At 36.6% G+C, this 27,886-nt stretch overlaps 1 protein-coding gene across 2 annotated transcripts in view; it reads left to right on the forward strand.

The window, feature by feature from the left end:
• LOC754489 (probable phospholipid-transporting ATPase IIB) overlaps nucleotides 1-26,125 on the forward strand; it is a 39,623-nt gene extending 13,498 nt beyond the window's left edge. For both annotated transcript variants that reach the window (XM_030975367.1, XM_030975368.1), the window contains exons 4-23: nucleotides 33-146; nucleotides 2,167-2,334; nucleotides 5,617-5,668; nucleotides 6,845-6,939; nucleotides 7,702-7,858; nucleotides 8,363-8,529; nucleotides 9,600-9,670; nucleotides 10,216-10,381; nucleotides 11,513-11,815; nucleotides 12,160-12,321; nucleotides 12,839-12,931; nucleotides 13,459-13,542; nucleotides 14,467-14,637; nucleotides 15,409-15,597; nucleotides 16,314-16,458; nucleotides 18,076-18,140; nucleotides 18,688-18,908; nucleotides 20,004-20,112; nucleotides 22,326-22,587; nucleotides 23,514-26,125. In XM_030975367.1, the coding sequence (XP_030831227.1) occupies nucleotides 33-146; nucleotides 2,167-2,334; nucleotides 5,617-5,668; nucleotides 6,845-6,939; nucleotides 7,702-7,858; nucleotides 8,363-8,529; nucleotides 9,600-9,670; nucleotides 10,216-10,381; nucleotides 11,513-11,815; nucleotides 12,160-12,321; nucleotides 12,839-12,931; nucleotides 13,459-13,542; nucleotides 14,467-14,637; nucleotides 15,409-15,597; nucleotides 16,314-16,458; nucleotides 18,076-18,140; nucleotides 18,688-18,908; nucleotides 20,004-20,112; nucleotides 22,326-22,587; nucleotides 23,514-23,650 (2,931 nt within the window). In that variant the 3' untranslated portion in view covers nucleotides 23,651-26,125. The remainder of the gene's footprint in view (nucleotides 1-32; nucleotides 147-2,166; nucleotides 2,335-5,616; nucleotides 5,669-6,844; nucleotides 6,940-7,701; nucleotides 7,859-8,362; nucleotides 8,530-9,599; nucleotides 9,671-10,215; nucleotides 10,382-11,512; nucleotides 11,816-12,159; nucleotides 12,322-12,838; nucleotides 12,932-13,458; nucleotides 13,543-14,466; nucleotides 14,638-15,408; nucleotides 15,598-16,313; nucleotides 16,459-18,075; nucleotides 18,141-18,687; nucleotides 18,909-20,003; nucleotides 20,113-22,325; nucleotides 22,588-23,513) is intronic.
• Nucleotides 26,126-27,886: the final 1,761 nt, after the last annotated feature.

Genomic DNA, 27,886 nt, shown 5'->3' on the forward strand with positions numbered 1-27,886 from the left:
CATATTTTTTATTTTGTGTATCCTCCATACAGGCCCTGTACTACCAGTTCAAGCTGTTTCTCAATCTCTACTTCTTACTGATGGCTTTATCCCAGCTAATACCATCACTCAGGATAGGATATCTCTACACCTATTGGGCACCATTGGTAAGTTATAATAAATTAATAATGTCAGGCTTACAATGTATGTACGTACATGTACATGTATATGGCGCATAATATGTTGCCATTCTTGGCATTTTTGTTCCGTTTGACTTTGTTGCATATTAATCGTCTTTATTATGTTTTGAAGCACATGCATTACAATAGAACAATGAGCCGGATGATGAACTTGACAAATCTCGTTGAATATCTGATTGGGATTTAAGCTGCATGCATTGCATATAAATGTACAGTCAGAACTGGCAAACATGGATTATTTCTAGAAGGTATACTTATTTCTATGTATTTTTGTTTCATTCAAAGTGTACACATGCATGAGATTCTAGTTGTAAATACTTAAAGCAAGTGAAATGGGTAGCTACTGTACATGTAGTGGAAGAAATTCCTTGAATGCTTGAGCGCTTATCCTGGAAGGTTGGCTCAAGACAGGGGTAATAAAAGTATTCATAGTATAATAGGATCCAGAATGTATTTCATCCTTTCTATCACCGCACTCGGCAGGTCGTTCTGGTTAACGTTCATCACATAATACTAGGCTTAAAGAAATACGTACCAAAAGAAATTGGGGGGTAGAGCATTTGCATCAGCAGCTACTTCTTTGTGGAATACGCTATCTTTCTCTATTCAGACGGCCAACACTCTTTCTACATTTAAAACTGGGCTTAAAACTCACCTGAGGCTCAATGCATATTGTTAAATTTCAATGTTCTTTTCTTAATGCATGCAAAACAAACAATCACACTGTGCCACATTGTATGTACCATGGCACCATGAAGTTGTGTAATTTAATATTTCTTTAATTTCAAGTATGTTGAATATTAATTTAAATTATTTGTATGCGCCTTGAGGATCTCTAGAGATGGATATGTTGCGCTTTATAAATATTGTTACTATTATTATTATTATCCAGGTTTTCTTTCTATGTGCTGAACATTTCAACAAAACAGAAGGATTATCAAGTTTCCAATTCAGAACTTTATCTTCTCACATCATAGCAACCATGTCACTGGATTGCCAGGATGCAAATTTATGATTTTATTGTACCTCCGACATATGGACAAAGTACACACTGCAAGTGTACCTTGTACTCCGCGTATTGCTAAAATCATAGAGATGTACATGTATTTGACAGAGGATGTTGTGGCTTGTGGTGTGTTTAATTTATGAGCTACATGTATGCTGCTTTTAGGAGGATCATATTGATGTAGAGCTCTTTTAGTACTATAAATCTGATATGATCCTGAGCATTAACTATTATTATGTTGGTATGAATAATATTATTGGTAGTTTGCAATATGTACATGTAAAATGCTTTAGCAGAATCAAAGTGTATGTCTGAAAATCTTTTATGAATATCCATACTTTTCATCATGTGTTTGGCAATTCTTGCTCCACAATATAAGTGGCATATTTGAGTTTGGACCATTTAGAATCCATGAAGCTTTTTTAAAACAAATAATTATCGGTACACTTCAGTTTCAATGGAATTTTTTCCCTTGCCCAACTCGACAGTGGAAGTATGAAGCCATGAATTCAAACTCATATTCCACTCCTGAAATATCTTATAGTTTATGGACCCCCCCCCCCCCCCCGTAAGAAAGTCAATCAGGAGATGCATGCATGAAGACTCTAAAATTTGCTCTCTGGACCCCTTCAACAACATTTGTTGTTTGTTGCAGCCCTGGTTGAAATTGTGGCACAGAGCTAGTTCAAATTAGGTTTAACAAAAAATTGGGTTTAAATAAAGAAAGTTAAAAGTTCATTAAAATTTTGTTTACTGGTAATAAAGAGAGTTAAAGTTTTCCTTTGTTGATATTGAATGTTATAGACTTATGAAGATTATGAACCATAGGGTTTATGAACGTTGACCAATTTTGCATGAGCGCGTAATGCTCATAGACTGCATAGGGCTGCGTGCAATCTTTATTGGAAGGGAAATTTCTGTTAAAAGTGACCCTGAAACTAAATTGTTGTCACTGACTATCTTCTTCTCACCTCCCTCTAGGCGTTTGTCATCTTTGTGACGATGTGTCGGGAGGCTCTTGACGACTTCAGGCGATACAGAAGAGATCGGGAGGTGAACATGTCTCAGTATTACAAGCTAACCCGCACAGGACTAGTCAAGGTGCCCAGCTCAGAGCTACAAGTCTCAGATCTCATAGTGGTAGAAAAGGTGAGAAATATGTTACATGTAATCCTTTTAAAGGCACAATTAACAGTTATTTATTTAATCTTTTTCTTTTCGAGGCATCCATGTGACTCTTTTCCAAATGTACTGTTGTTTTGTATTCAATGATTTTCTTTGTTTTTGCTGAATAAATAACAATAACAGTAATAATAATAATAAAAGTAACAGTCATTTGCAAAACTTTTGCTTCCTTAAAGGCACAATGAACAGTCGTTTGCAAAACTTCTGCTTCTTTATACAAATTTTGAATAGATAATCCTTAAAGATCAAGTTGAGTTCTGGTCATGCAATTGCATTGTGAAAGAAACGGTGTGGAACCGACCAGAAAAGGTTGATCATCTAGCATATAAGAATTTGTGTGTATTGCAAGGTTCTGGAAGCATCAAAATGATAAGAAATTTGGCCAAGTCTCGGTAAAGTTACAAACACTTGCACAGAAAGATGTATATGGGACTACACGAACACGTGGCGTAAAAAGCCGGCCCCCCGATTTTTACGATGTTACATGCATATTTAGAATATGAAGGCATTTGAAGAGCCATGCTTTTCAGGGAACATGTCTTAACTGATGTTCTTCCACACTTGCATAATAAGAATGAGTAATGCTCACAAATTATTTTTCACCTCTTCCCAGAACTCAACCTTCTCTTTAATGATGATATCATTTTTCTATTTTTATAGCTACATGAACATCTACATGTACATGAGAACTTCAAATGTTTTTCCTTATGGCTTCTGTACGGATATTGAAATGGACCCGTATATTTTGTAAATATACCAGCACATTTCATCATTTGGCGTTCATATGCTGTGGTATTTCTAAGTGGCCCTGAGCCATAGATGATGGCTGGCCTAATTTAATGGGTCATGTGAACCATGCTCCTATAATTCCAATACGTCATGAAGGGGGGGGGGGGTGGAAAAAGAAGACGGTTGTATACCATTGTCGGTTGAATATTGTAGAAGGGAACGCAGAATTAGATCTTAAAAATTACAAGCAAGTAATATAAATTGATTAACATTGATGATAATGTGTCAATGATAGCTTAAACGTATGGAATTTTGAGTAAAGGAAACGGTACGGTAAGTGTGTTTTGAGTAAAAACATAGAAGTAAGAGAAGCAGAGATGTAGGTTTTTAGGAAATTTTGATAGTAAGTCAGATAAATGATTGAAAGTTGATATCGCAAAATACAAAGAAAAAGGGAAAAAAAGAAGCAAATAGATACACAAATGCTAAGCAACACCAAACAAACAACATCATGTTAAGAACAACTTACATAAAGAGATTGGAATTAGAAAAGTGTTGGCATTACCGGCACCATTTCGAGATTATGTATTTGTGCAAGTGATCCACTGTACTACTTATAGCTACTTGCGCCCTCAATATAGCAAACGATACCTAATCGGTGCCTGTTGGTCCCCCATGATCCCCTTTTTCTTAAGTTAATTGAGAGCTGATTTGATGAGATAGCCACCTGTCAGTGACCTTGCAGGGAGGTCTAATCCCACCTGGCCAAACTATTGCAGATGGTCTTTAAAACAAAGAAGAAAAGTTTTTTTTTTTATGTACCGGTACTGTACTTTCTGCTCCTATTCATGGTATTTGTCATTAGGCTCATAAGACTCTGTACACTTTACATACAGTATGTACTGCAGTATATTATGAATTGTCAGTGGCAATCAGTGAGATCGAGGGGTCTCATAGATCTCTCAACCATGCAATCATTCTACAGCAGGTTGACCATGCATGGGCTGTGGATGCCACTAAACAGCCTCGCCATCTGTTGGGTACAAATTTCCTTTGATACCTGCAAGTAATATGTCCTGTAACTTAATATGTCCTGTAGCCCGTTATTTGTTATTGATTATTGATATTGTTCTTTCGGCAGTCATGTTTATTTTTAATCGGCCAATCAATAACCCAAAGTATAAAAATGAAATGAAAAAAATTAATTCTTTTCTGTGAAGTTTTCTCTGCATACATGTACATGTACAGTATGGACACATGTATACATTGTACATGTAGAAGTGTCTCTCTCTAGCTCTCTTTCTTTCTCTCTCCCCCCCTCTCTCTCTCTTTCCCCCCCCCCTCTCTCTCTCTCTCCTGTTAAAATTAGTGTTTCTATTATTCTACCATTAATATTAATGGTATTTAACAATGATTGCAGTATAAGTATTAGAAATCTTATTAAGTACCTGTGATAGTAATATTCCAGTTAGATATTTATGGAGTTTTATAATTACGATTTTCAGAGGGTAAGATGCCAGTTCATGATATTATACATGTATAATTTGTTATACATGTATATCTCACACACACAGTTACATTTATTACGACTCACAATAGTTGTGCTCTACTGGTATGCACTTGTATGTAGTATAAATGTATGTACATTACATCTAAAAACTTGATATGATGCTGAAAGAATACTGCATATGTACATGTACATGTTAATGTCCCTGCCTACTTTGCCTGTGTTATACATGCCTAGGGATATAATGAAATTAGAACAACTTGAAGGAGATACATGTACTGTACAGGTAGTTGGATCATGATATGATTGCTCCTGAAGCACAGTGAATGGATGAGAAGCCAAGCATGGAGTCCTGCCCTGGTAGGAAGGATACTTAATTAAAGTTTTAAACCAGTGAATCTGTGCACAGACATCATAACATATCTTGTACAATGTCCATGTATTTTGACTTTAAAGTACCAAGGACCAAAAGATGTTTTGCTCTTGATGTACTAAAGGGGTTCCATGTTGCTATACTGTATTCAAATATGCTTCAAATAATTCTTCTTCAAAGAGATATTGTAGTTTAAATAATCTCCAGTGATTTGTAAACTGTCTTGTTGAGTAGACTAATAATAACGCAAGCGTACACTCTTGTATATACTAGTGCGCGTGCAGAACCCATGTCGGACTTGGGTTCCATGCACGCCCCGTACAAATGGTTTTATGTTATCCTTTATTTTCATAATACTACCGGTACTTAACTTTTAACCTACATGTATAGAATGCGAGGTAAAGTTTGTTTAGGTTGATTTTATACACTCTACCTACATGTACATGTACATGTACTTTCTACCTATAAACACATTATTTCTTTTGGTGATTGTTACACTTCAATGTCCTGATGGACATCTGCATCTGCACCACTGCATCTGTAGCAGATATACCATGTTTACAATAATTATTATAACCTACATACATGTACATGTATGTAGTTCATATCATAATCCCTCTTTCCATATTTATTGCAGAACCAAAGAGTTCCAGCTGATCTTGTATTACTAAGAACAACAGAGAGAAATGGTAAGACTTCCCAACATATGTTTCTAAACCAATGCTTTCTACCTTTCATGTACATGTACCATGTACATTGTACCTTCTATACCAAGTACGTATATGTACCCTCCTTTTATACATGTTATATGATACACCATAAATATTTCACTAGAAATTTACATAGTTTGAGTAGGTGTATCAATCAATAAAACTTTTATATCATATACGTAATACAGGTACATGTATTTTGATCTATAGTTAACAGAATTATTCATACCCCTTGCAAATTTTATGTTTTTATGTTTTTGTTAAAGGTAAAGACCAGTATTGGAAACGCCCCAATTTCAAAAAATGAAATGGAAGCTCTCATTACCAATCATGTGAAAGAATATGTTTTGACTAATACATGATGATAACAAATTTGCCGGGAAACCGCCTACTAATTCATATATTTGGTAAATTTGTTTCTCTCATGGTCTGTGAGAGATATAGGGTAGTCCCATATATATCTTTCTGTGTATAGTACTTGTAACTTTACGAAGAATGGGCCAAATTTCTTATCATTTTGATGATTCCAGAACCTTGCAGATGCTAGATGCTAGATGATCAACCTTTTATGATCGATTCCACAATGTTTCTTTCACAATGCAATCGCATGACCATAACTGGTCTTTACCTTTAACTCAAGAATGATAGCTGGCTTGGTTAGATTAGGGCCTTTGTTGAATACTTTTAGATGTATTAAAGCTTTATTCTCAAGAAACAGAGAAAGGGACAAATAAATTTTCACATACATGTCCTTGAAAAATTAAAAAAATTGGTATTAATTAAAGGGTATTGATAATTTAGATTTTAACTATATGCTTATCAATAACCAGTGGCTCATCCTTCTTCAGATATGTTATGACAGTAAAATATTCCTCGTTAAATTTGTTATTCTTTAGAATCCTTCCCAGGTTCATGCTCTACATTTTACATACATGTCCAGTACCAGTAAACTTTTGTTTCCATTTTTAAAATCTCACTTTTAATATTAGTGTTACCCCTTCAACATGAAGAAAACTTTTGTGGTAATTTACATCAAAAGAGGAAGAACTAATTATTTTGCTCCACAGTTGCCAGTGCATTTACAATGTACTGTAAATGTATGCCTGTATGCCATAATCTACATTTTTAAATTTATTTGCTTGTGTTTTGTTTCAGGGGCATGTTTTATACGCACAGACCAGCTAGATGGTGAAACAGACTGGAAGCTAAGACTAGCAGTACCCAGCTGTCAAAGGTTAAACAAGGATGAGGTGAGAAATAGTCCCATTACTTGTCACTATTTAATCACACCTCTTTTCTATTTATTTTCTGTTTTCTATCATCTCTTATTGATAAAAATACACATATTCAAATATTCCTTTGTTTTTTAATGATAATAATAATAATATTGGGTTCTTGTATGGCGCACATATCTGTCAGACTTGACACTTCTGGCGTTCCGCAATTATTACCCTGGCTTTAGCCTTTCAAGGAATTAATTCCTGCCAGGTAGCCATTTACATCACCTGGGTTATGTGTGGAAAATGGAGATCAATTCTTGCCAAAGGACATTAATACCAATTTCAGGATGATTCGTTGAGATTATTGACTTTAAAAAAAAATTCTTCAATAAAACCTTTCAATATTAAAAAATTCTGAATTTGAGTTGAGATTTTGATTCCCTTTCTCTACTTTGAGCTCCAAATGAAAACATTTAGTTGTGTTCCTTTATTCCAAGGCTACTTTCCCTACGTGAATATTGCATTTGGAGAATATATGATTCCTTCCAGCTTGTACTTTAGCAAAAACTACTAACTATCTAGAAGCTATCTAGAAGTTAAGGCTTTTTATTATTATTTGTCAATTAGGGTTGCGAAATTGAAAAATGTAGTTATTCATTCTCCGGTAGTTAATAATATTTGTTCACAATGATCAATACATTTTTTACACATGAGTACAATTAAAATCTAAATATTTTATAAAGAAATTGAAATAAAATTCAATGACATATTATATATTCCTTTCTTACTCAGGATTTACTGGGCTATAATGGCAATGTATATGCAGAGAAGCCTCAGAAAGACATCCACAGCTTCGTAGGAACGTTCACGGTGCTAGAAGAGGGTGTATCAACACAGGATGCACTGGGCATTGAGAATACATTGTGGGCTAACACCGTAATAGCATCTGGTGAGTTCAGTGTTTGGTGTTATAGATTCTATAAGACCCAAGGCATTGTTGAATGGAAAATCGAGTATGCCGTACACTTTGAGCTAACACCTGCCGAGAGCCAGAAGGGTGTTAAACTGAACTCATATACTTTAACAAAGAGTAAACTCCCCTAAGTTCACTTGATGTATATACCTGCATATATAGCTTTGGTGCCGGCGTAAATATTACCCGGTGTAAACATTGTGTAGCCCATCACAGAGTTTTCAGTAATAAGAAAGTCATAATAATGCAGACATTTATGATGCACAATGTATCCATTCAGAGGGTGCTCAAGGTGCTAACTATAAACAGATTAATGACAAAAATATTGTACTCTGAAGCTAATTATAATGACACATACTGCGGTACATGTATATCAGTTCACTTCAGAGATTTAACCACTAGACCACAACATCATACAGAACTTGCCCTGAAAGGAGACACTGGGAACATGTATCAATAAAGGTCAAAATCATTTTACAGGTCAAGCTTTGGGTGTGGTCATCTACACTGGTCCTGAGACGAGAGCCGTGATGAACACGTCCAGTCCAAGGCTCAAGTTTGGCATCACTGACCTGGAGGTCAACAATCAGACCAAAGTGCTCTTTCTCCTGACCTTAGCACTGGCTGTCACCATGATCATCATGAAGGTAATGGGCATTCCCCTGCCCTTTATCCTGCTCCTTCTCTTCCTCATCCTCTGCCCCTTTTTCCCTTCTTGCCTGCCCTCCCCATCTCCACTCTGCTTCTTCCCTTCCCATCTGCCCTCTCCTATTACCCTTCCCTTCTCCCTTCCCTATTCCCCTCTCCGTCTTCCCCTCTCCTTCCCTTCCCATCTCTCCCATCTCCTCCCATCCCCTTCCCATCCTCTTCCTCACTAGCTGTCCTCTCCTGCAATCTTTCTTCCCTCTCTTTCCCCTCTCATCTCCACTCCCCTTCTTTCCCTACCCCTGCCCTCATCTTTCCTTTCTTCTTCACTCTCCTCCTCTCCACCCCCCCCCCCCCCCCCATCCACTACCCTTCTTTCCAACATCCCCTGCCCTTCCCTGTCTTTCACCCTGTCCTGTCCTGCTCCCCTTCCTCTCCATCTCATGTTACATTCATCATTCAGTATTTACAGTGTTAAGCTTTCAAGCATTTGTACAAATTGTCATTTTTTTGTCCAAATCTATTTGTTATATGTTTTGATTGAATGATTGGTGTAATAAGTTCAGATCAATCTAGGTCTGTCAACAGTTGGTTTGGTTTATTGGTTTGATTTATTGAGATAAAGCAAGTCATCAAACATGCAGCTAACAACCAAATTTGATCAATTTACAGAGTAATAATACAAGGTTTAAAAACACATTGATACCACATTAAAAGATATTGAATGTAGTTTGTTTGTTAATTTGTTACAAATGAAAATCAATAAAAACCCTGTTGAGGGAAAAAGTATGAAGAAAAAAAAAACATATTGAAAACTGAAGTATTATGTATATTTACATGTGATTCACAAGTTTCATTGTTGATATAAAATTGCCATTTGTTTCGTGTAAAACAGAAATTGGAGAATGAATAGTTTACATCTTTATTACAACAATTACGAAGTATGTAGCCCACATAGACTGATCGTGATCGCGGTTTTGATTGTTTATATAAATGCGACTCTCCACTCAAGAAATATACTAGACTAAAGACTGTAATATTTGTTTGCTTTTTCTTCTTTTTTATATAACAGGGATTCCAGGGCCCATGGTTCAGATACTTTGTTAGATATGTGCTTTTATTTTCTTCCATTATTCCACTCAGGTAAGCAAGACAAAGCATGTAAAATATGTTCTTCTAAAAAGATATTGAATTCACTAAGCTTGGTACAGTGAATGAACAATTTAAAAGTGTTTAGCAGTTCATGAGTATTCCTTAAATGCATAAATCAATAAAAAATAAAAAAAAATAATAATAATAATAATTTTATAAAAAATATATATAAACAAACTTCAGTCCTGTAGTTATCCTATCTCATCTCTGCAATGTTTCCAGATGCTTTGTATATTCTATAATGCATTATGAAGTAGCCATCTTGATTTGGAGTGAGTTGGTCTGTTTCAGCCCATGTTTATGAAAAGAAATACATATTTTTAAGGAAAATAGACTTGAGTTAATCAGTTTTATAATAATTGAGCAGCTGGGAGGAAAGTTGGCTAAGCAAAATAAGATTCATATATACACTACAGTTTGAAGGTCTGTGCAATCTAAAAGTACATGAAAAGCTTATACACAGGCAATAAACAATAATTCATGGTATTGATATCAAGCTAATATCTATCATCATTGTTATTCTTGCTTTTGAACAGTTTACGAGTGAATCTTGACATGGCCAAGATTGTCTACTCCTTTGTCATCATGCGAGATTCAGAGATCCCTGGTACGGTGGTCAGGTCTACCACCATCCCGGAGGAGCTGGGGCGCATCACGTATCTACTATCGGATAAAACCGGGACACTTACACAGAATGAGATGGTAAGAGTACAGGAGGGTGTTTCATAAAGCTGTGGGTAAAGTTACGCATGACTTTACAAATGACTTGAATATGAAAAGCTAAATGAGATTCTCAAATCCTTTTAATTGCATAATGGGAAAAACAGTCACACTTTTTTAACATGTCTGGGCATCCTATTTGGCTCTTCATATTCAAATCTTTTGTAAAGTCATTCGTAACTTTATGCACAGCTTTATGAAACACCACCCAGGATTCCTATTGACATAAATGTTTGGGCACGATTTTTCCAGTGGGGGCTGACATCTTGTAATAATAATAATAATAATGATAAGCCGTTCTTGTATAGCGCATATCACATTATGATATGACATCTCTATGCCCTTTCAAAGGACTTTGGTTAATAATACCCTGGCTTGAGCTCTGGCAGTCATAGCGCTCGGTGCATTCAAGGAATGAATCCTGCCAGATACCCACTTACCAAACCTGGGTCGAGTGTGGCAAATGTAGATTAATGTCTTGCCAAAGGATATGAACTTGATACCTTTTGGTTCACAGTCTGGAGACTTATCCACTAGACCACAAAACCTGTTCACCCTTCGTGCCCAAAAGCGAAAAAAATTGACTCTTTTTATTGTGATTTTTTTTTATTCCAAACAGCCTCTATCTCTTCATGGGATTCTGAAATTTCTTTACAGGATTGATCAATTATGTTCATATTATATTTATTCTTGGGAACCTACAAAAATAAGCTATGCTTTCCAGTAGGTTCCTGTTTCATTTCATAATTTTGATCTTACTTTGTCAACTATATTCTTTATTGTGCAAACAATTGTTATATGAAATGAATAAATAAAATCAATCAATCAATCAATCAATCAATCAATCAATCAATCAATCAATCAATCAATCAATTAAAAGATCTAATAGATCTTAGGAAACATTTTGAACTAACAGAATGCTCGATTTTTAGAAGTCTCCTGAAATGTAGACAACTATTTTTTCTTTTGAGATAAGTTTAGAAATAAGTTTTAAAAAATTGAATTAATTGATTGTTGTGTTCAGAATGATATTGGTTTGAGAGATTAAAGAAGTTTTATTCCGAAAGCATTATTACAGTGTTGTGTTCTGTTTATTTCTATGTCCTCCTGTAGGTCTTCAAGAAATTACATCTGGGCACAGTTGCCTTCGGCAGCGACAGCCTGGACGACGTCAAGACGCACCTCCTCTCAGCCTACTCCCAGAGCAACCATGCAGGGACGGCAAAGACCACACCTGCACGCAAATCGGCCGTGAGACGGACCGTTGTCACCAGGGTATTTGAGTCGGTTAGAGCGCTGGCATTGTGTCACAACGTAACGCCAGTCCAAGACGAGGATGCAGAGGGTTTAGTGATCAATGACGGAGACCAAGACCAAGAGGCTAGCATTGTGTATCAAGCCTCGAGTCCTGATGAGGTATGTTTGTTTACTGTAGATGTTTGTGGATGTTCAAATGTGGAACATCAGTGAATATCCACTTTCCAGGTATGGTGTGAAGAGATTTACCTTATATTCATGTAGAAGTAGTCTTCAATGTTTAGCAGTTTTGGGGGTTATACATTGTGAAAGGAATTGAACATGATTTGTATTGATGATACTGATGAAATTTGAAGATGATGATGATGGTGGTGATGGTGATAATAAAGATGATGATAACAGTGATGAGGACTGTGATGATTATAATAAACACAAATAATGATATTAAGAAGGACGCGCAGGAGGAGGAAATTAATGACAACAATTATCTTTGATATCAACAGGTTGCCCTGGTAACCTGGACAGAAACCGTCAACCTTACCCTAGTCAAGCGAGACCTGAACTCCATGCTCCTGCGAAACCCTACAGGAGAAGAGGATGAGTACACCATCCTCCAAATCTTCCCTTTCACATCAGAGACAAAGAGAATGGGGATCATCGTCAAGGTAAATGGTATATTCTTTTTTCTCACTTGTAGATATTGTGTAAAGAAACATGAACATTTGTATAACTTAAATTGAATTTAGATTCATCATTTTCTTCTCTATTTAATTTTTTTGTTTATTTTCTTTCTTATCCTGTTCTATCGCTCTCTCTCTCTCTCTCTCTCTCTCTCTCTCTCTCTCTCAGTCTTTCTCTTTTTCTCTCTTTCTCTCTCTTTCTTGCTCTCTATTTCTCTTTCTATTTCACTCTCTTTTGCTCTCCATCTCTCTTTCTCTTTCTATTTCTCTCTCTCTTTTGCTTTACATCTCTCTTTCTCTCTCTCTCTCTCTCTTGGTCTCTGCATCCACCCCTTTCTCACCTTTGCCATCTGAATAATCTCCATGCTTTGCTTGTCTCTTGCGTGTGCCCTTTCCCATTCCCTTTTTTATATACCTTCATTCTCCCATCTTATACACTCTCATGATAATATTGATCTTATTTACCTTTCACCTCTTAAAATTTTGTATTTGTCCAAATCAGGAGGAGAAATCTGGCCAGATCATTTTCTTCATGAAAGGGGCCGATACAGTGATGAGCTCCATTGTACAGTACAACGACTGGCTTGACGAAGAGGCAAGTGTACTTTAACAATTTTTCAATCATGGTTGGGTTAAAGACAGAACAACCAAACAAAATTCTTCGAATATGAAAAGTCAATGGTTAATCCTAGTGTATGTATTTGATACTTGATTTCGAGGCATTGAATGGTCAAGCCCCAAATCATTTGTCTGAATTATTATCTTTAAGATTTCATCCATATGCACATAAATTGCGAAGTACACAGGACAAGCTGCTTCTAAAGCTCCCTCGCACAAAAATAAAATTACTCTTGGAGATTGCGCTTTCGGCTGCGCCACTCCAAGACTTTTGAATAACCTACCACTAGACATAAGAAAGGCTTCATCTGTTGCTGTCTTCAGAGTTTTGTCGAAACGCATTTGTTTTCAGGAGCTTTTGAATAGTTTTGTTTATTGTGTGTCTGTAAAGTAGCACTGTTTGGCTTTTGTTTTCATCACAGCGCAGTAGAGTATGATTATACAATTGCACTATATATAGATATAATTATTATTATTTATCATTATTCATTATCTTGCCCACAGAGTGACAACATGGCAAGGGAAGGGTTAAGAACTCTAGTTGTCGGCAAGAGGATACTTACAGAAGAACAGTATGCAGACTTTGAGGTAAAATCAATTTATGATTCTTTATTTTCAAAAATATATTTATGTACATATGTTTGGAATTCCTCTGTGAAATATAAATTAAGATAAATAGATAAAGATTACATGTAAATATATTTCTGATTCCTCATTGATTCCTCAATCCTTAAAATAAAATCGCCAGACTACCATGTCAGATATCAACAGGCATTCTTGTTAAATCTTAAAAACATTGCTATCTGTGCTTTTTGATGTTTTGATGCCATTGTCAAAAAGTGACTTATTGCATATCAAATTTGAAATGTTTAAGTCATCCATTGAAAGGCTATGATTCTGAATTACAATTTTTCAAATCCTGAATCACGATTGTTGGAAGTAAAATCTTTTAATCTTATATACCGGTATGTGACCCCGCATCACAAAACCAACATAAAGTGCATGGTATGGTTTTCAATTAAAGCTTTATACAGGTGTATTTGGTTAAGATGGTTAAGATGGTCAAATTTTAGTTTCCAGCATTTCCTGAAAGAGTATACTTTTTTCTATGCAATTTCAAAATGTGGAAGCACAAGAGTGGTATACCAATACCAAAAGTGTATTTTGGGGCAGTATTTTGTTGACCTATTTTTTTTTTTATACTGATTTTAAGTTTGTTGTAGTAGTTTTGATTATTGAAAAATTCTGAAGTTCATAACTCCCAATAATTTCATTATTATTATTATTAAGTATTTGGCGTCACCTGAGCCTGGGAGGAGAAAAGCGAACTGGATCACTGAGACCCTAGGGTCTCTCCTCCCGGTATAACTGATTGGGGTGTGCAGGTGGACCACTACACCGGGGTTTCCCCCTACATATACGAATAGTGCAGTGGGTTCTTAACGTGCAAAGTTTGTGACTCTCCTCTACACGGGGTCTCCATTCAACATCCTATCCAACTTTGTTTTCCAGAATCGTTACACCCAGGCCAAGCTCAGTGTAACAGAGAGGGCATCCAAGGTAGCGGCGGTGGTAGAGAGCATCGAGAGGGACCTGGAGCTCCTGTGTCTGACTGGGGTGGAGGATAAACTACAGCAAGATGTCAGGCCGACCCTGGAGATGCTCAGGAACGCTGGCATCAAGGTTAGACGGGACTTCCACTAGATGAAATATGTTAAAGGGGCTGTAGCATGACGAGACTACATGTCTTTCCCGTGGCCTGACCTGGGGCCAATCGGGTATAATACGACTACGGACGACGCGACCGCAGTATTCATGTGCGTGCAACATACGCGAAACTGAAGCATGAGGATAACTTCTGTCTATTTCGCGAATGCTGACCATTAATCAAGTCCATTCGTTTACGGGCAGTTGCCCAAAAGAAGTCGTAGATGGCGTTAACCAGTATCTGCCATGCTTACGTCCCCTTTAAGCTATTTAAAATTAACCACATGATAATTTGGAATGAAAGCATTGGAAATTCTAGTGAATGAAAAATTATCTGTCTATTGAGGTTCATTGTTATCAGATTTTTTAAAATAATTTTTTTGTTGCAATGGAGAATGATCAATGAGCGTTGTACCAGCTGCATCTTTCGGTTTAATTCCAACTGGTGGTTCATTCACTGTGTGTATTTCACTTATGTCATATGTTTCTATTATTATTATTGACACAGTCCTCAAACATTACAGTATTGGCCACAGTCAAGGTATCACTTGCTTTGCCAAGAATAAACCCTTTTCATTTTATGATGTATTTTATTTCCATTGTTATTTTATACTTAGATGTAGGGATTTTTTTTAAGTAGTCACAACTATATGGATATAACCAGAGGGACTTCTATTCACAATTTATTTGACATTAAATGAGATGATGTTTAAGGAATAATAAGTGTTTTTCTCTGCTTTTCACCAGATTTGGATGTTAACCGGGGACAAGCTGGAGACGGCATGCTGCATCGCCAAGAGCGCCAAGCTGGTGTCGACGAGACAGGCCCTCTTTGTCTTCAAGAAAGTCAGCAACCGTTCGGAAGCCCATTCAGAATTGAACTCGTTCAGGAGAAAGAGTGACTGTGCCCTCGTCATCATGGGGGAGTCATTAGATGTAAGTCAGATGGACATACGGTGAAACCTGTATACAAAGACTGTTCTAGCGATGCAAAAGTGTGGTCTTTCTACATAGATGGTCTGTTCGTACCAGTCACTATACCGTCTGTTTGGAGCCAGAAGGGCATTAACTCATATACTGGAACACAGAGTTAACTCCCTTCTGGCTCTCAAAAGCCATCTAGAAATGGCAAATATTGTCTTTATTCTCGGTTTTGATGTAGTCATTTCGCTGACACTTTGAGAAGCTTTTGAATGTCCATGTGTTAACTGATTCAAGAAAATGCTGAGTGCAAATTTGTGAGTGGATCCTAAACGAGTGGTCCATTTACATACTGCACTTTGTTTAGAGAAATTATTGAAAATGTTTGAAGATAAATACTGGTTGTTCTGTGACGATTGTTATTTACAATTTAGGCTTTCAGTATCACCATGTGGTATAGCATGAGTGAAAAGGCTCCTTTCCTCAAAAGAATCCACTAATGGGGCATTTAGAGAAATTGAGGTGGGAAAATGAAATAAATGGAGAAAGGGAAAGAGATGATGATGGAATGAAACTGAATGTTGACTTTTATTGTTTGTAATGTTGGTACAGGTCTGTCTCAAGTTCTATGAACGTGAAATCATTGAGCTAGCTTGCCAGTGCTTTATTAGGAGATTGGTGAAGATTATTATAGGACAGATGATTAAGTTGTCTTTTTTATGCTGAAACAGGTCTGTCTCAAGTTCTATGAGCATGAATTCATCGAGCTAGCTTGCCAGTGCCCAGCAGTGGTGGTGTGTAGATGCTCACCGACCCAGAAAGCTGACATAGTGAACCTTCTCAAAACACATACAGGGAAGAGGACATGTGCAATAGGTAAGGGGAAAGAGGATTGGAAGGGGGAGACTGGGATAAGGTGGGGAAGATGAAGAGGGATGGTGATGTCATATGAGCTGCAGTGGAAATGGCAGTGTGACGATGACAATAACGATGACAATGACGATGATAATGACGATGATAATGACGATGATGGTAATTACATTTATGATGAAAATGATGGTAGGGACACTGATTTTCCGCGATCACGGAAAACGGACGGAATTCACGGAATTGACCATTTGAAACGGAAAATGCAATTTTGAACGGAAAATCGCGGAAAACCCCTTTTACCTCAAAAATTTTCATTTTTCAAGAAGAAAATCGTAAAACTTACACTATTTTTGTGACTCGTTATGCAGTGAAAACTATGGGCCTCAAATCATGGTTAATAATTCCGAATATTTAGCGATATTCGTCAGATTCTTAGGAGAGACCGGGCGCTGCCATTTTGTTTCGCTGGACCAATAGAGATCGTGACACAATACACGGTACAAATAGCAGTGAAACGATCCTATTATGCCAGCTAGGCGCCTAGTGTTACGTAGACGTAATACTAGGCACACACACGCCAGCAGCGGGCGCTACTTGCGGCGAGATTGTACACACGCTGTTGTACAGTTTGAAAAAGGGGCTGGCATGTGCGCCTAAAATCGATCGATCGCGGACATGACAGCCAAGACTGAAATGTTTTCGTTGACGTCGGTACTCATCCTTTCCGTCAGGAATATGTCATGTTCTGACACATTCCGCTGACTTTAGTCTGCTTGTCTAAGTTCGAATTTGAAGTTGGTAAATTTAAACATTTGATAATTTTTCGTAGGTCTAGCCTAGACTCTAGGGCCCGTAAGGGTATATATTTTCACTAGTATTTTGCATTAAGTTTATCCAGTCCCGTCCGTATGTATTTGAGTGGTTATCAGTGGCTTGTCAAAGGTGGCGGCTTTAATAGTACATTTGTACCCTGCAAGTTCATGTTTTAATGAAAATCTTATGTAAACAGAATTTTAGTTTTTTCATGTGTACAAAGTCTATGGCAAAACGGAATTTCCGTTTTTCATCCCATCTGAAACGGAATTCCAGATTTTCTGAAACGGAAAAGGCCATTTTTTGAAACGGAAAATCAGTGTCCCTATGATGGTAGTGAGGATGTTGATAATGATAATGATAATGATGGTGGTGATGGAGGTGGTGAAGATAAAAACAAGGAAATGACAATAGTGATGCTGATGATGTTGGTGATTTTGGTGATAGTGTTGAAGATAATGATGACTTTGATGAAGATGACAACCATTCATAAAATTGATGATGATAATGATTTAGATTCAGGAAATTATGGAGTGTGTTAAATATGGTAAGTGAAATGATGTATGTTAATGTATGCAGCCACAATAATCAAAGTACTGGGGAGTAGTGTGTAGATAACCCCTGCTCATTGTGATGACAGTTTATACTATAAATACGAACTACAGTGGGAGCAGTACATGTGTGTCAAAACATCAGAAGAAGTTTAAAGAATTGAATATATTTTTAGTATTTAGTACGCTACATAAAACAATCATTAAAGCAATTATAAATTCCATCTGTTTTTGTGCTTTCTTTTCTCTCCCTTCTTAGGGGATGGAGGAAATGATGTAAGCATGATTCAAGCAGCCAATGCCGGGGTCGGTTTAATTGGAAAGGTAATTCAATCTTTTTAATTCTTTCACTACCAGAACATTTTGCAGACCAGCATATCATTTTTTCTACAGTTACTATTAAAGAAGTCTTTCAAATATCAATTAAACTCCTTCCATAATGATTCCAAGTATCGCCTTCTCTTGTTTGTTTTAGACGACATGTTTATTATTGCACAAATGTGTATGGCATTAAGAGGATAAAATTCCTACACTGATTGAATTACAATGTTATATAGTATACTCTACATCCTAATTAATATATTATAGAGTAAGTGCAGTCAGCCACATCTTCAACCAATTTTACTTTATAGCATTTGAACACTCTCACACTATATCTTTGTTCCCATCTGTTATCATCCCTTTCTATCTGATCTCATGTCCCAATCTTTTATTCCTTCTCTCCCTCTTTAGGTTTGTCGTCGTTATTGTCCTATTAAAAGGTATGTCATATTGTCTTCTGCCATTGGAGGTCAAAGATGAGTATACACATACTTGTCAAAGAACTTGAAAATCTGGATATTATACCTTTCTTTTTCTGTCAAATTTACAGGAGGGAAAGCAAGCCTCGCTGGCTGCCGACTTCTCTCTCACCCATTTCCGCTACCTGGGGCGTCTCCTCATGGTCCACGGTCGCAACAACTACAAGAGCTCTGCCTCGCTGAGTCACTTTGTGATGCATCGTGGGTTGATCATCTCCACCATGCAGGTCATCTTCTCCTCTCTCTTCTACTTCTCCTCCATAGCTCTGTATCAGGGCGTGCTCTCTGTAGGGTAAGTCAGTCATGCCCATCAAATTGGCAATGCTAAGATTTGATGTAACTGAGTTCTGCACAGGCCTGATAATTATCTGATTTTTTTTTTTAAATTCCAGATTTGTTCCCCTTTTTTCCCTATTTTTCCTTTATTTTCCTGATTTTTTCCAATTTTCTTACTCAAAAGGCGGGGAACTTTGTTAGATGCCATTTTTTTCCCTGAATCCTTTTCTTTTAAATTTTTTTTTTTACTCAAGGTTTTTAGTACTCACTATCACCCCTGGTAAGTCATGCCCATCAAATTGGCAACGCTAAAATGTGATGTTGTATAAACTGAGTTCTGCATTGATTCGTTTTAAATACTTGTTTAGTGGAACTTTCATGAAAGTCTATCTAAAATCAAGATGTTTTTCTAAGAATATAGATCTGTAAGGTAAGTCATGCCCATCAAATTGGCAATGCTAAGATGTGTAACTGACTTCTGCATTGATTTGATTTGTTTTATATACTTGTTTAGTGGAACTTTCATGAAAGTCTAAATATAATCAAGATGTTATTCTAAGAATATAGATCTGTAGGGTAAGTCATGCTCTTCAAATTGGCAATGCTAAAATGTGATGTAACTGAGTTCTGCGTTGATTTATTTTTCAAATACTTGTTAAGTGGAACTTTAGTGAAAGTCGAAATAAAATTAAGATGTTATTCATCAAATAGATCTTCATTGATCTGTTTTAAATAGTTGTTTAGTGGAACTTTCATGAAAGTCTAAATAAAAAATCAAGATGTTTTTCTAAGAATATAGATCAATCCCATCTCCTTTTGATGTTGATGATGTTGATGATGATGATGATGATGATGATGATGATGATGATGATGATGATGATGATGATGATGATGATGATGATGATGATGATGATGATGATGATGATGATGATGATGATGATGATGATGATGATGATGATGATGATGATGATGATGATGATGATGATGATGATGATGATGATGATGATGGTGGTGATGATGATGATGATAGTGATAATATTGATGATGAAAGTAATGAGTTCCTAGTAATGAATACTGAGACACAGTTTCTTATTTTGTTTTTTTTATCCAGGTATGTGACGGTGTACACAATGTTCCCTGTTTTCCTGTTAGTGATAGATAAAGACGTAACACCCGAGACAGCCATCAAATACCCTGAGCTATATAAAGACTTACAAAAGGTAAGATGAATGTTAAAGGTATAGACCAGTCATGGTCATGCGATTGCATTGTGAAAGAAACGTTGTGGAATCGATCAGAAAAGGTTGATCATCTAGCACTGCAAGGTTCTGGAATCATCAAAATGATAAGAAATTTGGCCCAGTCTTGGTAAAGTTACAAGCACTGTACACAGAAAATGTATATGGGACTACGCAATATCTATCAGCCTTACCAAATATATCAATTAGTAGGCGTTTTCCCGGCAAAATTTGTATCATCACGTATTAGTCAAAACACATTCTTTCACTTGAATTGGTAATAAGAGCTTCCATTTCATTTTTGAGAGGGGGGCGTTTCCAAAACTGGTCTATACCTTTAAAAGGCAGGTTTTTTCATGGCATTTAATGAAGGCTAATAGAAGGGGGTTCTCATTTGGGACTGGCACCATTTGCAGACCTGCCAACCAGTACGATTTAGTCGTATTTAGTATGATTTTTAGAAGCAAATACGACAGTACGATTTTCCTTAATAAAATATCTTTTTTTTCCATATTTTTTTTAATTAATATTTTGGGTGTGCGTCCGCCATTTTCAATGGCATAATGTCCATTCTGTCCTGTAAAGTATTCTACAAGCATCTCACATCGGCAATTTGGGGATGTTTATTGGTTCATCGAACACACCAGTCATGACGAAATAATGCATATTCAACCAATGATCAATAAAAAAAATTCTTCCTGTAGGTAGAAACTGTAAGAGGCATTGATCCGCTTAACAATCCATGTTTATTTTCAAGAATACAACTTTTGTCAGTAAAATACAACTTTTGACACTAAAGAATACAGTTTTTAACTCCAGAGGTTGGCAGGTCTGCATTTAGGTGTTTACCCTATAAAGGTCTTATGGACAGCACTGTGCTCTGAACCTATCGCCTTATGGAATTCTCATGATCAAATTTCCCTTACCCTCAAGATACGAAGGCAAGCTGGGGAATGTTTCACAAAGATTTTAAGTCGAACTTAACTCTTAGTTGGATTCAAGTATTCAAAATTCAAGTATTTTGGACTTTTTGGAGGAATTGGGGAGTGTTTCACAAAGATTTTAAGTCGAACTTAACTCTTAGTTGGATTCAAGTATTCAAAATTCAAGTATTGTAGACTTTTTATAAATTCCACATCAAGAACATGTAATCTCCTTGATAATAGAAAAAATAAAGAATTTGTATCAATATTTTCATAGATGCTAACGGCTTTCCATAATTTTTAAGTCCAACTTAGAGATAAGTTTCAACTTAGGGTCTTTGTGAAACACCCCCCTGAAGCATTTTCTGGTGGGACAAGTTTTGCTGACTGAGAGACAGACCTGTGCACGCATCGATTAGTAATTCAAATCTGGGGTCAGCGAATTATGATGCAATGCACATAACCACTGTCTTCTCTCTGTGGTTTTTACAAGAAAAAGAACAAAGAGAGTAAGGAGGAAAATGAGAAGAAGAAAAAAGTGGATAGGGGGAAAAAGAAGGAGGGAAGACAAGTACATGTAAAACAAAATAGTAAGAGAAGTAATATAGAGTGGAAAAAGGTTAATGCAATGGGGGGAATGAGAAAATGCAACATACATACAAGAGGTTCAGAAGAATTCTTTCTTTGAAACAAATTGAAGTACATGTATTGTACATTTCCACTTCTGGGATAATGTCTCTCTCTCTCTGTTGTTCTCTTTTAATGTCTAGAGGTACGAAAGGTAACTATTTTGATATGGTTTAATGCAATTTTGCGAATGCCAATTTTGCCTTTCTTAATTTTATATTAATCAGCATTAATACTGTGTGAAATTGAAGCTCCATCTCGTATTCATTCGTATGTTCTTTTCCTCGTGTCATCCCCCTTTCCCCATCGTATCTTTCCTTCCACCACCATGGTCGGATGCTGTCCTGGAAGATGTTCTTCGTCTGGATCCTAAATCAGTGTTAATGCTGTGTGAAATTTAAGCTTTAATCTCATACCGGTATTCTTTTGCCTGTTCTTTTCCTTGTGTCATTACCCTTTTCCCCATTGTATCTTTCCACCACCACCACCAGGGTCGGATGCTGTCCTGGAAGATGTTCATCGTCTGGATCCTTAATCAGTGTTAATACTGTGTGAAATTGAAGCTCTAGTCTCATATTCATTTGTCTTGTTCTCTTTCTCGTGTCATCACCCTTTCCACCATCGTATCTTTCCTTCCACCACCAGGGTCGGATGCTGTCCTGGAAAATGTTCTTCGTCTGGATCCTGATCAGCGTGTACCAGGGTGGGATCATCATGTATGGCGCCCTCTGGCTGTTCGAAGGAGAGTTCCTTCACATCATCTCCATCACGTTCACCGCCCTCATCATCACCGAGCTGCTCATGGTGGCCTTGACCATCCGGACGTGGCAGTGGCCGATGGTCATCGCGGAGCTCATGAGCGTCGTCATCTACATAGCTTCCATGTTCATCTTTACCGGATACTTTGGTAAGTTTATTTATTTCATTTCATTTCTTTTCATTTATTTATTTCACTCTTTTTTTTAAAACATCAAAAGTATGCATGTTTGTTCATTATCAATATAAGATAAAAGGAAGTGGGGAATCATGAAAGCCAAAATTGGCTTGATGAAAATGATCCCCAAATAAATACTTAGCATAAACAAGATACAAACCTATTTTATATTAAAAAAATAGTACATACATTCACACCAACAGAGGACAGATGAAAGATAAAGATAACATAAGGTAAAGGCAGTCACAGGAAGATAAGAAGAGAGAGAAGATAAGAAGAAGGAAGTTACAACTTGAATTTTTATTCTACATAATAAATGACAATTTCATTTTGTTCCGCTTAAATAACCCTCATACATATATTTGAAGCGTTTCAATGTATTGCACTGTTTTATGTCATCTGGTAAACTATTTCAAATTAATGGGTCATGAAAAAATATGGAATCTTTATGATTGTGGCAATGGTGGTTATGTTATGTTAGTGGTAGTAGTTGTTGGTAGTTGTAGTGTCATTGGACAAGGGTCATGACAGAGACCATCCCATCAGCATTGTCATCTACATCGCTTCCATGTTCATCTTTACTGGATACTTTGGTAAGTTTATTCAGTGATGATCATAGTAGTAGTGTAGGCTTTGTTATGTTATTGAAATATGTAATATCTCCAAGCGAGTCAAAGCCTTGTTACATCACGGTGCAGACATGGACTGCCATCTCTCACATTCTACAATGACATACTTCCAAACTGGTAGAGAATGGATTGGAAAGGTCACAAATTCAATTCTCAAGCTGTTTTTTAAAACTTTTTCACCTTTACTAGTCCTTGACCTCCTCTGTAAAATTTGTTGTATATGACCTTTCATTTTTCTCTCTCTCTCTTTCCGTTCTCTTCCATTCACAGATCGTGATTTTATCACCACCTTCACGTTCTGGTGGAAAGTTCTGGTCATCACCCTCGTCAGCAACGTGCCTCTCTACATCCTCAAGTTCCTGCGACGGCGGTTCAGCCCTCCGAGCTACTCTAAGCTATCAGAATAGGTACTCATTTACTAACACTAAACCTCATGAGTGGGACTATATGACCTCTCTATATCCTTGAGCTACCACGGTGGCGCTTCAGCTCTCCCAGCTACTCCAAGCTATTGGAATAGGTACCCATTTACCAACACCAAACATCAAGGATGGGACTACATTGCTTTAAAAATTGGTGACCGAAACATTTACCTGAATTGCGACTTGCCTGGCACCAAAGTCTTTGTGTAGATCTTTTTCAAATGATTAGATGTATACACAAGCAGTTAAGCCTGCTGATGATACTTTATGTCTATGTTTTTGTATGTACAATTTTGAGCGAACCTTCCAGCTATTTTTTCCTTTTTTCATCTGGGAGGTGCAATATATTTGACATCTTCTTTTGATTATATGTGCATGTGCATTTAATGCAGTTTTAATGTGTCCCTTTCTCCCTTCGTAAAAAAAAATGTCTTTCAACTTAGATGCTGCTTAAAAGTATCGGCTTGCATGGTGATGTAGATATCAGTAGGTTTTTGGTTGCACCATGTGAGAGGGAGGGGGAAGGATTTCCCACTCCAGATGACGGATTCAAAACGTTGAGCCAACCTCTCCGACCGGCGCTATAGTTCTCCTTAGAACTTTAAGCTCAAGAAAGATTACCAACAGTTCTTTTCAGGACTACACAAACAGTCCTTTTCAGGACTCCCCAATCCTCCCCCTCTCTCTCACATGGTGCAACCTTAATCCTACTGTATGTCTTTCAACTTTTTTCACTGTCCAGAAAGCTAGGTGAATCTGCAGATTTTCCTCCCTCCCCCTCCCAAACTGCTCCTGAGTTTTTCCCTTTTTTGTAAATTAGTAATTATATTAGTATTCATAACAGTGCAATCTTCTATTCATGTTCATACATGTTTATGGATTGCAATTTTTGCGATTTATGAAAAAGATATATATTTTGATTGATGATATTATACAAGGTAAATCAAGGGAATATAAATTCTTGTTGTTTGATATGACTTTAAATGCCTTTACCAAACCAAAGCATGTGATATATTGATGTCATTTCTGATTGAATGAAACCTTTGAACCAAACTTAGACCTAAATGTAGGCCAAAACTTTATGCTATATAAAAGCAGATGTGCAGGAAAAACTGTGGACCAAAATTTCAACTAACACATTTCTAGATACATGCCGTACAATTGAATGAAGTAAAATAGTGTATGCACAGGTACTATACAGTCAAACATGCTGTAGCAACCACCTGTATAGAAAGACCACCCATCCATAAAGACCACATTCCCCCCCCCCCCCCCTATCGAAACAGTGTTTAGCATCAAGAGATGTGAGAAGTGAAACCTGTATATAAAGACAACTTTTTTGTGTCTCCTTTGAGCGGCCTTTCTGTTCAGGTTTGAATTTGATTTGAAATGAAAATTGTAGATATCGGCAGGATGAGCTACTTAACTATCAAATTGTTGCGGTGTAGTGGTTTATTTTCTGTACTCTCAAGCCAAAGGTTCAGGGTATGAATCCCAGCCAGGCACTAACGTCCTTCGGTGAGGCATTAATCCACATTTGCCGCTCTCCACCCAGGTGTAAATGAGACCCTGGCAACCACTGGTGTAATGATAATTGCAGGGTACTCAAGAAGAACAGTGCTGATGCTGAAGTTAACAAAATTGTTATTAGTAGTAGTAGAGGTATAGTTGGGATTGTTAATATGGAATTCAAGTTAAACAGCAGTGAGGCTTGTAGTGATGGTTAAATTCAAAGGAGTATCAGGAGATAGGCCACATAGCACTTTGAAGATTGCAAGTAGAAGAGGTTGGTGGATGAGGATACATGTAGGTTCCACCTTTGGAAGATGGATAGAGTATGGTGGTGGTTTTATCAATATAAATGCCATTAAACGTTTTGTAATGTAGATTTTTTTTTGATAATGAATTTCTATCAAAGCATCTCAATAACATAAGGTCACTAATAATAAATGAGATATTGTAATGGATTTACATCAAATTAATCCAGAATTTGGATCGAGCAATCTGAAGTTGTGTAATTTACAGTTATAAATGCAAAAATGTGAAGAAAAATATGAAGAAGAGAGAGAATTGATGTATGTGATGGCGATATTTGAATATTCATGCCAGTGGAATGATCTTCGTCTTTACATGTGTATCAATGATTTGTTTGTGGGATTTTGATATTTTGTGTCTATTTATTGAATGTCCCACATATGTGTTTTCATGTTTGTACATTCATTTACCTTACTGTCAGGTATATATATATATTACATGTACATGGAGGATTTATAGAAATTGAGAGGATGGGAATGTGCACTTGTTTGAGGGACCACCCAAGAAGTTTTAAATTGAATAGAAATAGAATTATAAGGGAGGGGGGATACTGTTTTTCCTTTTCGATGAAATAAATTCACATCAAGGCCGCTAAAAGTGCACTGACTAAGTAATCTCACAGATCGGTAGAACTTGACCTTCCAATATATCACTTTACATTAATACAGGTTTTTGAAGTTGAATTTTCAATATTGTTTACCTGTATGGAACCTCCAATACAAATAGTACAAAATTATTTTTAAAAACAGATTTTCCCTCTGAGAGTTTAACATTAATACTGATGAGGCTATCCTGTGTAGACAAGACATTATTAGTAGTAGTAATAGTATTATTTCCTTTAAAGGGATCCGGTAACTTTGTCTCAGATTCTGAAACAAAATCATGGATTTAGCTCATGCTGCAATGATAATTATAAACCTTAAGGTCAGTCAGGAACCCCATGACTTTTACAAGCTGATCGCCTGTCTGATTATCAAGATATTTATGATTTGAAATCGAAACCAAATTTTGCGTTTTCCTAATGGTTTTCCTAACACAGTTGGAGAAAACAAGTATGGTAAAACCGGCCACTCAAAGATTTTTACTTTTTGAGGCACTTCTTGATCATTTTGAAGCGCGATTTTTTGTTAGGGCTTCAATATTACACCATATCATAGACACTGATAACACGTAGGGCCATGCATCTCAGATTAAAAATTGTTAAATGATGCCTTTAAATGTGCCTCTTCAGGATAACTTCAATTCTCACGATAACAATTGTTCTTGAACATGGACAAGTGCTGAAGCAGGTGGTAAATATGGAATAAATTTTGTCAGATGTTTTGGCAGAAAGTTGTGATTTGTCAACTCTCAAACAAACACATGTCCAACCTGAGCCGAAGCCTAAGCCAAACAGCTTACTTTTCTGAATTTGATTACTTATTTTTGTGACACAGTTGGTGAAAATTAGATTAGCAGGTACTTTGGGGCAGCCATTGAGTGAGGTTCAACCGTGCTTTGAACCAAACACAACTTCTATTTTTTCCTTTATGATTTTTTTTTTTTTGGTGTATGTTTGACACAGGAAATGCTGCATTTTCTTAAAGGATTGTGTTAGCATAAATAGTTAGTTTTTAAAATGAATTAAAGTTGGTCATTCCCTCCCATTCGCTATCCCTTTACAATTAGCCATCATGAATGAATACCATTTTTATTCTTGGTCTTTATTTCCATCTACTTAACTGACAGGGTTTTAATATGATTTTACTCCTAATTCTGGGCACTGTTGGGATATATTTGAATAATTTCTTTGCGAAAATGTGTTTGTGAATTCCATGAACTGCCAGAATGTTTGTCTAAGTGATAGATTTGTACAGAGCTTTAAAGCAACACGCAAACAAACTTGTAATTGGTTATAGAGGGTCTAATATTGGGCAAGCAATTAACATTGTTGTGTATTTTGCTTATCAACATGAAAACAATGAACATTATGTACTAATAGAGCTTAATTGAGATATCTTAACAATAAACATTTAAAGCAGCTTAGGAGCTTACCAGGGGCTTTGGATTTTATCTTGGCTTTAACATGGGCTTATCTGGTTGCAAACAACTAATGTTATATCTGGCTTTAAATAGTAAACATAGAATTAGGACACGAACTACATTGATGTATGGTGAAGGTTAAAAACAGGAAATTGTAGGAGTGAATGTGGCTTGAAAATATAAAGCTTTGGCAAGAGTGGAGTCAATTCATGTGCCTAGGAAAAGAAATACAAGAATACCGGGTAAAAGAAAGAAACGCTGTACTTTAGAACTGCATACATGCCAACTGTTCAGATTAAAGAGGAACATTCCTCTTTTTGGGAGAAGATAATTATCATTTTAATGCAGGTGTTCCTCTTCCTGTACAAATTTGTCTGTAGTATT

Source organism: Strongylocentrotus purpuratus, unplaced genomic scaffold, assembly GCF_000002235.5.
Source record: "Strongylocentrotus purpuratus isolate Spur 01 unplaced genomic scaffold, Spur_5.0 spur5_scaffold_8, whole genome shotgun sequence".
In the NCBI taxonomy this organism is placed as follows: Eukaryota; Metazoa; Echinodermata; class Echinoidea; order Camarodonta; family Strongylocentrotidae; genus Strongylocentrotus; species Strongylocentrotus purpuratus.